General features: G+C 40.0%; 1 protein-coding gene across 4 annotated transcripts in view; it reads right to left on the minus strand.

Annotated features, from left to right (window-relative positions):
- Window positions 1–13,831, minus strand: part of SETD3 (SET domain containing 3, actin N3(tau)-histidine methyltransferase) — a 63,751-nt gene that overhangs the window by 19,306 nt on the left and 30,614 nt on the right. For all 4 annotated transcript variants that reach the window (XM_056347203.1, XM_056347200.1, XM_056347201.1 and 1 more), the window contains 2 exons: window positions 13,488–13,560; window positions 12,709–12,965 (listed from right to left, as the gene is read on the minus strand). In XM_056347203.1, coding sequence (XP_056203178.1) covers window positions 12,709–12,965; window positions 13,488–13,560 — 330 coding nt within the window. The remainder of the gene's footprint in view (window positions 1–12,708; window positions 12,966–13,487; window positions 13,561–13,831) is intronic.

The raw sequence follows: 13,831 nt of genomic DNA on the forward strand, positions 1-13,831 counted from the left end.
AGTACACGTGCCATTACTGTAACATGCAATAGAATGTCTGAGTAAAATCAGAGTACAAGTTCACGTAGTGTTAAATTTGTGTTCATCCCTATGCTGCTAGATGTCTTGAAAAGAACTGATACATTTCCACGTGAAGTCATATTGGCCAGTATGTTCCTTTGTGCCATTAGCCCTTGTATACTCCGAGTAAGAAAAAACTGAATCACTGGATGTGATCAGTTAGTGGGCTTTTTTGAAAAGACACCACCTCTCAGCTGAGATAAGCTCACCCTTGGAGTCATCTACTACTTTGTTCTAATACACAACTGAAAAAAAACCCCAACCACCAAACCCTTGTTTTTGTTGGTTTCCTGAGTTTGTAGAGACAGAGATGGATGGATTTCTGTGAAGAATATTTCAAGTACTCACAAGTCCAAGGCAAAACTGCGGGCAATCACTGCATCAATATTACTAAATCAGATTTCAATATTCTCAAAAACCTCTTGTATACTGTTGAAGTAGAGACAGCTCCACTTCTATCCCAGGAAAGCATCAGATGAAGTGTTGAGATTATACTGGGAGGGGATGGCCTATCACTCCACACTCCTCTCAGCCCCCAAAACACTAAGGGTGCTTGAAACAGTTAAAGCCAAAACCAGTTTAAGCTTCCACCTTGTTAAGTTTCATTCCTTTGAACATAAAGCCCAAGGGTTCATTCCTTTTGACCAAACGATTTTTTCCTTCTCTTCTTTGCAGATTCTCCCCTTTTTCCAATGTACTCATTAACATGGGAAGATTTCGTTATGAGCCTTGTTGGATGCTACTTGATGGTTTCAGGCCAATGTGTAGGTGTACAAAAACACAAACACACACCACACACACACACTTTCAGGGCCAGAAGCAGGAAGATCTGTCAGCATTTGCTGGTTACTGTCCCTTTCCCAGCTCTGGAAATCCTTTGAAGCAGCAGCCTTGAAGAGAAACTCCTCTCTGTGGAGCTGCTGAGGCTTTAACTGCCCTAAAGCTAAGTAAAATAAAGAATTCAGAATGGAGGATCCTAGTGATCTACAGGGAAACAAGAATTCACTTTTTCCATTGGACATACGCTGCCTAACCTAACAAGGGAAAGCCAGTTCACTCTACAAGACAGGAGACAAAGCCAAAGATTATTTTACTTTGTAATAAGAGTTTAGAACTACAGTGGCATGCTCTGGAATTTCCAAACAGCCCAATTCATGGAGCACTAGGAATTATATCCACAAACCTGTGCTGTTTATATGACTTCTCTAATGGATGAAAGATCATCCTACTTTGCAAAACCTTGTAGAACTAATCTTAAAATTAAAAAGGTACCACAGGATTGAAACTTATTAAATCTAAATAATATTCTTGCTTATTCTTTATGTCAGCAATTTTTATTTACTTTCTGCCAATATACACAAGAAAGCACTGTTCCAGACTATTAGGGGATTCATGCAGCGGAAGCAGAGTGGAATGACTCCTTCTGGTGCAATGGAATTTAACTGCACAGTTCCTTTTTCTGTACCTTCTACCTGCAAAAATAGTTCCTAGCTAATGAGACAGCAGTGGCATAACAGGCAACTCAAACCATGACATCAACTAACTCAAGGGTCTGAAGGACTGACAACCTACTCCACATGCAAAGTGGACATTACCATTTGGCTGACGTTGTACACAGAAATATCTTTGGACTGATTACAAACGAGTACCCTGCCTGCCATCCTGTGGCATCTCTTTTATTAAATAGAGGCAAGACAGTGATGGACTTTTTAACATCCACTTCTTGATCACTCTTATTTGCAGAATACTTCTTAACATAGAGGATTCTAAAATACTAATCTTTCCCAGAAAAGAAGTTACTTGGATATGACACTTAAATTAGGGACCAAGTTGTCTATACCTTTTCCTGTCCTTCTACAAAATCACTGAAAGCTGAATGCAGCCCCACTAAGGGCTGAAGGGATGAAGCGGGAGAGCAAGCTGGCCTCAGACTGGATGTGTTTTGCAATGAGACAACCTCCCCAGTCCCTCCCGTACCCATTCACGTAACAGAAAGACACACTAGGACCATTATCTCCTGTGGTAAATCTCCTCACAAAGTATGCGTTTAGTGTTCATGTTGAGCATTAGATTGATAGGTTCAGTCTGCAGTACTTCACTCACACACGTACAGTGAGATAGCTACTGTTAATTGTTTCCTCACAAGGGCCTATGCCTGCATACCATGACGTTTCATTTACTCTTCAGGCTCCTCCCAAGGTACAAGGCTTACCTTGTTCATTTTGCTCGGAGCAACATGTGCGCTATGTGCATGCACAATTTCATCACACAACTCCACTATTAATTCAGTGAATCACAAGCCACAAATAGAATGCTGTCATGGAAAGCCTGAAGTGAACTACTTTAAAAGGACAGGGACAATATTTCCTATTCACAACCACACCATATCCAAACAGTTTCCTAACAAGCATCAATATTATGCAGTATGGTCAAAGTTTTGTTACCTGTGAATTGACTACTCAAGTTTACAGACAAATCATACCAGGACTCACTTAGGTGGAAGCTTGGCTCACAATAACTTTATAGCCAAGGTGCTGCGCTGCACAACTGGCATGGTATTTGGGGCATGGTAAATCCTACAACCAGATGTACTGGAACTATTGTACACACACCCCCAAAACTAAAAACTTATCACTTCCTCTTCAACTCACATTCAAATCATAGTACAAGAAAATAAACTTTGGTTTACTTAGCAACATATCAATCTCCTACTGTGTGGAGTATTAGCATCGAGTCTGACTGGAGAGGATAATCCACTTTGTAATTTAGTTAAATTACTAATTTTAACAAAGATAAGTCCCCTGTATAATTTTGCAGTGCTTAAAGAATACATCCTCTGAGTATTCCATTCTAAGAAACGTCAGCTTGTTACCATATTTTAAATTTATGAAACATTTGTAACTGCTGTTATATCAGGAAAAATATTAAATCTGCACAGTAAGTACAAACTTTATATGAGAAAGTATACTTGTAAGTGCATGATGATCTCCTGATGTCTGCCGAGGCACTCACTTCCACAAAAGACACAGACAAGATCTCTGGGGACAAACTCAACTGCCCCAGAAAGTACAACTCAGTTAAAAAATAGAAATAAGAGCAACTAACAGAAAAACAAACAAAACCTCCTCTCCATCCTATTGGCTGTAAAACCTGATGCGTATCTGCATGCTCAACCAGGAGAGTGGCTGAGAACCCCATCTTCCCCCAAAATGACTTAAAAGCCCATACTACTAACAAGAGAACGTATTATTCCTCCCAAACGTGGTTTAAACTGTGCAGAAACAAATTTTGTTTATCACTAGCATATACGCTTTGAAGTACATCTCTGCTTCTCTAGAGGAAAGAGGCCATTTAGGCTAGTATAACAGAATCCAAACCGTTCAGACTATAGAATAAATTAAAACCTACTGATTAGGAGAGCCTAACAATAAATGTCCAAAGAAAGATAACATCTATATCAAAAATGAAAGATATGTTTTATCCTGTCTGTTCTCCAACTTTAAAACGTTTTGACTGCAAGAAATAGCAGACACCAAGTAGGATGTGCCTGCATTTCGATCTAGGCCAGCACGGTCCAACTGGCGCCTATCGGCTGAATCTGGACCATAGGATGCCTCCATATGGCCTGCCACCTTTTCCTTGGAGGAGATAGGGAACAGCTGTTTGAGGAGCAAACGCTGCCCGAACAGCCAAACACCTCCTCCTGTGTCCGGCTGGCTCAAAGCCCAGAGCTGTCGCCGTGTTCCTGTGGAAGGCAAGGAAGGAATGGGGGAAGAAGGCAGCAGACCTCCTACCCACGCAAGGACTCGAGCTCTTCATTTGTCTGAGATGGACAGATGCAACCCAGCAAAGCCTGTATAGCTGCTTCTGTGATGGAGAGGGGCAGCCACAGGAATGGCCCAACGAAGCCCCAGGATCTGCTGTTATTGTCATCATAGCTGAGGGTGGGATATACCAGAAGTGACACAATAATCAGGAATTTGGCGCATGTTTGCAAAGTCTAAACCACCTTACAGTAGATACCCTAAGTGGTACAGTACAAGCACACAGTCAATCTTCAGTTTGCTGCCAGCAAAACAGATTAATACAATATTTTGGCCTTCACAGAGAGGAAAAACCACAGAAAGGCGTAAATATATTGCATTATTAACTGCCTGTTGATTAATTATTGATCAAGCAGAACAACTCAGGCACTGAAATTAAGACAAAGCAAATTAGACAGCAACACAATTTTACCTTTGTAACTGCCCACTCAATGGAATTTTAAATCTCTCCTTAAGGCGACATGTGTAGTAGACAAGTAAGCAAAAGGGAAAGATTTCATAGGGTTTACAACTGTGCCATCTTTCTTCCACCCATTTTTCACAGTGTCACTGACATCACTTCTAAGAAAAGCTATTTGATTGGCATGCCAAGGAGTATAAATCAAACAGGGAGAAAAACCGAGAACCCAAAGGGTCTACCTGGTACATGATCAAAACAGTATTATTCTTCCCAATACATTTCCCTTTGATGACATATTGGTTGAACTCAAATGTTTGAATCATTTAAGAGTGTTTTATAAGACAGTATACTTGTCTGCACTCAACACAAACATTATTTAGCACATGAAAGTTAAATGGTAGTATCTTAAAGCCAAGTACAGAGAGATACCAGACATTCTACTTCACACTGACCTGGAAAATCATATGCTTATTGGAATAGGATAGATTAGAAACAGTACCAAAAAAATAACATAACAGCAGCGTAAGTCATATTGAAAGTATCATCACAACTTCAAAAATTGGTGTCAAAATTAAGCTAGAGATGTGAAATCTCACCTAATATACCCAATATTGAAGAGTCAAATGTGATACCAGATTTTAAAGATGCTATAATATTGAGATCTAGAACTCAATGTGTTAAAACCTAACTAAAATGATACTCCAGTGCCCAACAGCTAATAACTGGATTTTAGAATTTCATTCACGCTAAATCAATTAGTCAAATTTTATATGAATAATAAATCAAATTTAGTATCTGATCAAAAGGGATTTCACCTCCAGAAAGTTCTCTGTCCAATAGTGCACACAAACAGATTAAAATATCTTTGGATAGATTACTGCAAGGATTGTGTTCACAATGGGACTACAATTACACTTTCACAAACATTGTCCAGATGTCAATATACACTAGTCAGAAAACTGGTATGAGAGTGTTCCTGTGGAGCACTGGATACAAACCAGACTACAGATACTATTTAAAATTATTAATGATCTCTACCAAATAGGTTCTATTAAAAAGGAAAAACAAAAAAACCAAAACAAAACAAGTGATTCACGGGGCAGCTCCTGACTTCTTAAGTAACAGCAGCTTGACAGAAGGCAAAGAAAGCATTTGCAAGTATTTGCTCATTAACTTAGCAAAGAAACATAAAACTAAGTAAAAGAAAACTAGAATTACTTGCTAAAATTGTACTTCAATAGGCAACTTTGCTTTCTCCATTTGGTTTAATTCTAAAATTCTTTCTTCCTGATCTCTCTTGCACTGGGGAGCCCAGCACCGGACACAGTCCTCTAGGTGTGGCCTCACCACCGCTGAGTAGAGGGGAAGGATCTCCTCCCTCAACCTTCTGGTAACACTCCTAATGCAGCCCAGGATGCCACCGGTCCTTTTTGCTGCAAAGGCACACTGCTGGCTCATGTTCAGCCTGGCCCCCAACACATTAATGGGATTATGCCACCCCAGGTGCAGGACTTAGCACTTCTTGTTGAACTTCTTCAACTTCAGCCCATTTCTCCAGCCTGTCAAGGTCCCACTGGATGGCACCTTCCCAGGGATCAAAGTGAAGCTGACAGGCTTATAGTTCCCTGGTTCCTCCTTCCTGACCTTCCTGAGAATAACAGCGATATTTGCTTTCCTCCATCCTCGGGCATCTCTCCCAGTTGTCATGATTGCTCAAAGATCACTGAGAGTCATACAAACATAGAATAGTTTGGGTTGGAAGGGACCTTTAAAGGTCATCTACTAGTCCAACCCCCCTGCAATGAGCAGGGACATCTTCAACTAGATCAGGTTGCTTAGAGCCCTGTCCAACCTGAAAGTGAACGTTTCCAGGGATGGGGCACCTACCACCTCCACCCCTCTGGGCAACCTGTTCCAGTGTTTCACCACCCTCATCTTAAAAAATAAATAAATAAAAGAAATTCTTCCCTACATCTAGTCTAAATCTACCTTTTTTTAGTTTACAACCATTACTCCTTGTCCTGTCACTACAGGCCCTGCTAAAAAGTTTGCCCCCATCTTTCTCATAAGCCTTAATTACAGAAAGGCTGCAATAAGGTGTCCCCAGACCCTTCTCCTCTCCAGGCTGAACACCACCAGTTCTCAGCCTTTCCTCACAGCAGAGGTGTTCCATTCCTCTGACCATTTTTGTGGCCCTCCTCTGGACCTGCTCCAACAGGTCCATGTCTTTCTGTGCTGAAGGCTTAGAATGCAGTACTGCAGGTGGGGTCCCACGAGTGGAGTAGAGAGGGAGAACCACCTCCCTCGACCTGCTGGCCACACTTCTTTTGATGCAGCCCAGGATACAGTTGGTCTTCTGGGCTGCGAGCGCACATTGCTGGCTCATGTGCAGCTTTTCATCCACCAGCACACCCAAGTCCTTCTCCACAGGACTGCTCTCAATCCCTTCATCCCCCAGCCTGTCCTGATACTGGGGATTGCCTTGACCCAGGTGCAGGACCTTGCACTTGGCCTTGTTGAACCTCATGAAGTTCCCATGGGCCCACTCCGCAAGCTTGTCTGGGTCCCTCTGGATGACATGTGAATCACCTCACAATAACATCAGCCAGCTCCCTCAGCACTTGAGGTGCATCCCATCCGGGCCCATGGACTTGTGTACATCCAATTTGCTTAAGTATCCCCTGATCTGATACTCTTCCACCAAGGGTACAGTACATCTTTCTTGCTCCAGCCTTTCTTCCTGGGGTCTGGGACCTGGGATTCCTGAAGGCTGGTCTGGCTAGTGAAGACTGAGGCAAAGAATGTATTTGGTACCTCAGTTCTTTCCATGTTCTGTGTCACCAGGCCCCCCTGCTCCATTCAGCAGCAGGCTCACATTTTCCCCTACTCTTCCTTTTGTCACCTACGTACTTACAGAAGCCCTTTTGGTTGCTTCTGACATCCCCTGCCAAGTTCAGCTTCTGCTGGGCTTTAGCTTTCCTGACCTTATCCCTGGATGACTGGACAACATCTCTGTATTCCTCCCAGTTCACCTGTCCCTGTTTCTACCCTTCCACCTGTCCATGCTTCCTTTTCGTGTTTGAGTTTTGTCAGGAGCAACTTGCTCATCCACGCAGGCCTCCTGGTATTTTTGCCTGACTCCCTGCTCATTGGGATGGACTGCTCTTGAACTTGGAGGAAGCGATCCTTCAGTATTGACCATGTTTTCTTTCTCTGGTCCCTCTTCTCTCCAGAGCCTTATCTTCCAAGCAGATCCATGAAGAGGCCAGTACTGCTCTCCTGAAGTCCAGCATCATGACCTTGCTTTTTGCTTTGCTCCATCCTCTCAGGATCCTGAACTCCACCACCTCATGGACACTGCAGCAGAGGCCATCTTCCACCTTTGCATCCCCAACAAAACCTTCCTTTTCTGTGCAAGGTCCATGAATGTGAGTAGCATCTCTCCTAACTGGCTCTGCTACTGCTTGGGACAAGAAGTTGTCATCAGTGTTTTGTGCAAACCTTCTGGACTGCTTATACCCTGCTGTATTGCTTCTTTAACAAATACCAAGGTGGCTGAAGTCCCCCATGAGGACCAGGGCCTGCAAACGTGAGGCTGTTTCAAGCTGTCTGTAGAAGGCCTCATGAACCCCTTTCTTCCTCCTGATCAGGCAGCCTATAGCAGATACCTGCTACAATGTCACCCATATTGTGTTTTTACAGACAGCTAGCTTGCTGGTGCCCTTCAGAAAAATCTGCAGTCCTCCAGTGGTCCAGAGTCTACAGGCTGAAAACAAGTGTTTAAATCAATGCCAAACTGCCATCCTGGACAGTCTTGCAAAACCAATCCTTTTTCCAGCGCTTGAGAAGCAGCTACATAGAGATACTACTTTCACATAGAGCGTCACTACCACAGCTGGTTACCATGGCAAAAGCTATGGCCAGCTGATTGGCTCTGCTGATTTCAGACTTATAACTTCGAAGGCTTAAAAAGTTAACCAAAATTACCATAAAATTGTCTTTTGGTAAGGCAGTCTTTAACCTGTGGAAAAGAAACAACACTGCTTCAGACCCACAGTGTCCAAAATGTAAATAGTTTGGGCACTGCCACCTTCTTTAAGAGCACTCCCTGTCTTGATTGACATCTTGTTTTGATTTACCAAAACTTCTCTGTAGTAAACTACAAACAGGCACACAGATGCAACTGAAAGGCAAACACAAAGACCACTGCATATTCTTTTCAAAAAGCTTCAAACTTGATTGTATTTTCTTTAGGAATATAATCTCACTGTGAATGTCTGCAAACTATATGGCTCCCTCTTGTGCCTATTATACCACATTTCAGTGTACAAGAAAAAAAAAGTTAACAGTAAGCCATAAATATCAGGGCTCTGTTCACCCTTCAGTAGGCATGCAATGCCCATAAATGTTAATGGAAGTCACATGCATACCTTCCAGGGCAAGAAAAAACCCTGCAGCAAAGAAAAGTTCTCTTTGGAACAAACTACAAAAACATCTTGCGAACTACAAGTCTGCTGCGATGAAAGTACTCTTTTGACCATTTGCTGCATTTTGATAGCAATGCAAAGGCCAAATACATCTTTAAAGTACATCTGTTAAGAACTTTTTAACTATTTTTTAGTTATCAAATTACATATGTTTAGAAAGGTGTCAGTGTGATTTATAGAGCCTGGCTAACATGATGCTCAAGGGTTTATTTTTGTCTACTCAACATCCCACCTGTTTCTGCTTATCAAACCAGACTACAGTTGAGCTTGCAACAGCTGTGAAATTCATAAAACTGCCCATTCTTCCTGTGCGTCCAGCCTAAGCACTTGAAGAAAGAGTTAGAACTGCAGTGTTCAGAGAAAGCCACCCTTATGGAGAAGCTAGGGAAATAAAACAGACCAGCACTTGTCAAACAATGTTTTAAACTGCAAACCTATCATTTCAGTAAGTCTAGCAATCCTATTTGGAAAGAAAGTGAAGCATTTAAAGAAATGATTTGTTAACCCTTTTATTTCCCCAGCCATAGAAACATTTTGCAGACTAAAAACACTGCAAAGGAATTAAAAAATCTTGCCTTTTTCAGTGTCTTCAACTATCAACAACACACCTTTCATTTCAAGATGCTACAAGTTTTACTTTTGCAGTAGAATTGCTATCAAGAAAGTAAATTTAGTTATAAGATTTTTGTATTACAAACAGTGCATTTATAAATTCAAAAAAGTATTAGTCTGCACACCTGAAGCCATATCAAAACCCCGGTCACACAGGACAGATTTCATTACAGTGCTTATGATAAAGCAGTAGTAGTACTGAATGAAATGATGGTCTACAAAAATCTAACATTCACTTTCATAAAGCTTGCAGAGTATGCTGCCTTCAATAGGAAAGCCGTTTTACTTTGCGTTTTTTCATTTACATGATGAATTCCTCTCTCCCCACCTCTTCTTACCTTTCCCATACGTTCATAAATTACCCTTAGCCCTAGTATTTTGTGGGTCAATTTTGTTCATAAAATGATATGAGTGCATGCAAGATTATGCTAAAATTCATTTCAGCTTGCTCTTATTTTTGACAGCAGAAACACAAATGAAGAAGTTTCAAAACTTTTCCCCAAGTTTTCATTAAAAGTGTTAGTAGTAGGTACCCAGTACATTCACTTGGCACTCCTGGAGCCAGTTGAAATTATGTATCTCCTTAACCTGCCATTTACTGAATACTAGTAACAAAACATTTAGCTGAAATTGTGGTTACATGGCTGTGCTGGAACATGGCACTAAATATTAGAATACACCTAAAATTTACCTAACATTTATTACCACTCATTCTCTAAGAAACAAGTAAATAAAGCAAATGATTCCTACCTGATCTACCTTCACGCTCACGCTCAACATGAAACAACAGCTATATTATACAAGAACATGAAACAAGCCATAAAAGCATTTGTCAGGAGAATGAAAAATCTGGTCTAGATTTCTGCCCACATGTGGCCAGAACCTACATTTCAACAGCTCATACAAACGGCAGTACTAAACACTTTCTTGAGTATACTAATATAAAGCTCAAAGAGAAGACAGTCATTTATTTAAACATTATTTCCACAAAGGTTTCCCATTGCTGCAGATCAAACTGAACTGAATCAGTTTCTACAATATCAGTTTGAGAAGTCTTCCTCCACGAGCTGCCATATCAGCTTCTGTAGAATTGCAAATGTAAACCAGAAAATATAACAGTGCAGAGTATTAAAGGTTTATTACCATGTTAAAGGAACATCACCATCACTGGGATTCTAAAGACTGTCTCTGCTCCTAAAGTCATCTCATGTACATTGTTTTCTTTACTTAAACTGTAGCTTTTCTTACTTGTAACAGTAAATAGCATGGACTTTGATGTGGAATATAAATTATTTTTTCATGAGACATAACTTTGAAGACATTAGCTCAAATACTATACAAATGATCTTTGATTAGCTTTAAGAGACAATAAGAGAAATAGCATGTTATTTGCCATCCTTAAACAATTGTGTACCACATGAAACTTTCATAAGCAAAAAGTGTTTTGTCAACCATTTAAGCTGCTTTTCACGTAAGAGGTATCTCATGCTTCAGCTGATGTTACACCACTGCATTTCATATACATTCTTCAGTTGTGCTTGCATCACTTTGATATCAATCTACATATATTCATCAACAACTGAGAAGTGGTTCTGAAATACTGGACACATGGCAGTCAAAATCCACAGTTTCAATCCAGAATTCTTTTCTCTGTAAAACTGTATTTCATGGGTTTTTTTTAATTAATGTTGTGACCACATGATACTATTACTGCGGGATTAGTCAATGAAAATGATGGAACTAGTCCCAGTGATAGTTTAGCTATCTGCAAGTTTAGTATCTGCATGTACTGCAAGAACATGAATAGCAGTCGGAAGGGAAGAAGTGGATGAAGTTACACAACATTCTGCTAATAACTAAAACCAGTAGAACTATTTAGGGGTAAAAAAGATATTCTAAAGAACTAAAATTTAGGAGCTGTGTTTGCTCAGGTAGTACACTTTGAGAAACAAAGTGAAAAGCTGGAAGGTCAAGTGTGAACTGGCAGCCTAGAAGAGCACATGACAAGAAAAGACAGTTGGCTAAACTATTGTATGAATTGTGACACCTGGAAGGAAGAATTCTGTTCCTTCTTGATATTAAAGCCTTTGTTCATATCCTACTCCTTGTCTCAAAATGAAGTGCATCTTATTTGGGTTTCACCCATTATTTTTAAAGACTTTGGTTTTCAAAATGCATTCCTCCACTCCTTATACTTGGTCAATTGATGCTGTGTTTGAAACATATGAGGCTTTTCAAACACCAAAGAGCTAAGCAAAGTAATTTAACTTTTGTTGACTTAAACCAGTTAATAGAAAAGCTCTGGAACTCTGAAAGCATTAAAGGAGAACATTACTTTATGGCTTCTGACCTCTCCTATGGCCAAAAAAATGGTATCTACATCACACAATTGTGGAAATTCAGTACAGAGTCATATGCTTTTCACACAGATGGTGCCATAAAAAGCTCTGGATGTTTGGACGTTGAGCGCTACCTTAACAACAACACATTACCATTCACTTACAACATCAATTATGTCTAGACATCAGTCAGAGTAACAGTTCTATCTTACAAACTCAATTTTAATCATTACTTCAGAACATGATGAAAAGTTCGCCCATCTCAAGCCTCCCCATATTCAAATTCTCACCAGATGGGCTTATCTTTGTACTTGAAAGCAATCAAAATAATTATGTTAAATAGAGAACAACAGTTAATCCAGGGTCATTGGAAATACAACATATGCGGTGGTTTTATTCTATGTCAATTAACAATTATAGTTTTACTTTGTTTACTGCAAACTACACATTTTTTCGAAGAGTCATAGAGGCATAGGTTGTAGATTTCTGCAGGTCACCTAGCTTAACTTCCCACTGGCAAACTTCTGATGTCTCGCTACCAGTAGCAAATTGAAAGCAGTAACTGGATAATCCCTTACCTTCTTTTCCCCAGAATAAACACATCCAGCTCCCTCAGTCTGTCCTTGTACAGATAAAGGGCTGAAGCAAATGACATCTTAATAGCCCTCCTCTGCTCTCATTCCAGTTTGTCAACATGTCTCTTGTACTGGTGGGCCCAAAATTGTAAGGTATTCCAGATGAAGCCTCACCCAGTGCCAAACAAAAGGCAGTAATCACTCCTCTCAATCAATTACATTCTTACATATTCATAAGCCTACTGAACTGCAAAATTTTAACAGCAGTTCAAAAAACAGCAGGAAACTGCTTTAACGATTTAAACACCTAAGAGCAATACACTTGGTCTATTATTTTGCATCATTGTTTTCACACTTCCCTTAATAATAGGGAGAACTACATATACTATATGCTACATTTAAGATGCTTACCTGAATAACTTTGTAGAAATAGGCATACTGTCGAGCTGTATTTTTATATTGGCTAAAAACATCATGTATGGCCTGAGTTGACTGAAGATACTGCACTTCATCTTCTTCAAAATAGAGAGGAGTGTCATATTCACTTGGGAGCGTCTGGATGTAGGGCAGCCAGAAAGAGTTGGGGTTGGCTCGCTCACAAAGAAGATGGAATGCCAATGTTATATTGCCCATGGCTTGAAGAATTCGATCTTGAGAATACAGGGATCCTGAATTAACCCAGAAAGGTGAGGCACTGAATTAATTGTCCATGGAAAATGTCAACTAGATTTACTTCAAATGAACATGATGTGGTAACATTAAGAATTTTCAATAACAACAACCACAAAAAAGCTTTTCAGGTTTCTAAAGTATTTAGCTGCCCACATTGTATTATGCTGCAAGTTATTTCACACAGTAAACACCTCGTGCACCATTGCATGACAGAAGACATGAAGAAACTAGAACAATACTCTCAGTACCTCAGAACATTTCATCTCTAAGTGTTATACAAGCTACATGATACGTGTTCCAAATAAGACACACACTTCTGGAAGAAAGTGCACTCAGTCAGAAACAAAGAGGAAAATTAAATTCTTTCCACTGACACTTCAAGCTTCTAGGCATTCCAAACCTGATGGTTGGCATGATAAGCAAGCCCTGTAATAAAGATCAGCTAAAAAAAGAAAGTCTCCTATTGAATAATCCCATGCATATCAACTTCTTGCTTAAGAACTTCCTTAAGCTCTTACCTAATACTGAATTTTTAGCTGACTCAACTGTCATTAACAGTTTTCTAGGAACCCATAGAAACAACTCTTCAGCCTACAGAAAAGAAAAAATGCATAGAGGGTCAGTTAGCATTTATATAATATGCCAAGTGTTTGAAATGTTCGAATCTGCATTACACAGAGCTTAAAACAAAGACACTCAGATTACAAAATAATAGTGCTTGACTTTGGAACTGCTAACATGTAAATTGCACGCACAGTCTCAAAGCTACCAGATACATTATACTGTTATTAATTACATGATCAAATATTTTCTCTCAGTAGAGGTTTTTTCACATTGCCCATTCATAATTTAGAAGAACTGT

This window comes from Falco biarmicus, chromosome 7, assembly GCF_023638135.1.
Source record: "Falco biarmicus isolate bFalBia1 chromosome 7, bFalBia1.pri, whole genome shotgun sequence".
Lineage (NCBI taxonomy): Eukaryota > Metazoa > Chordata > Aves > Falconiformes > Falconidae > Falco > Falco biarmicus.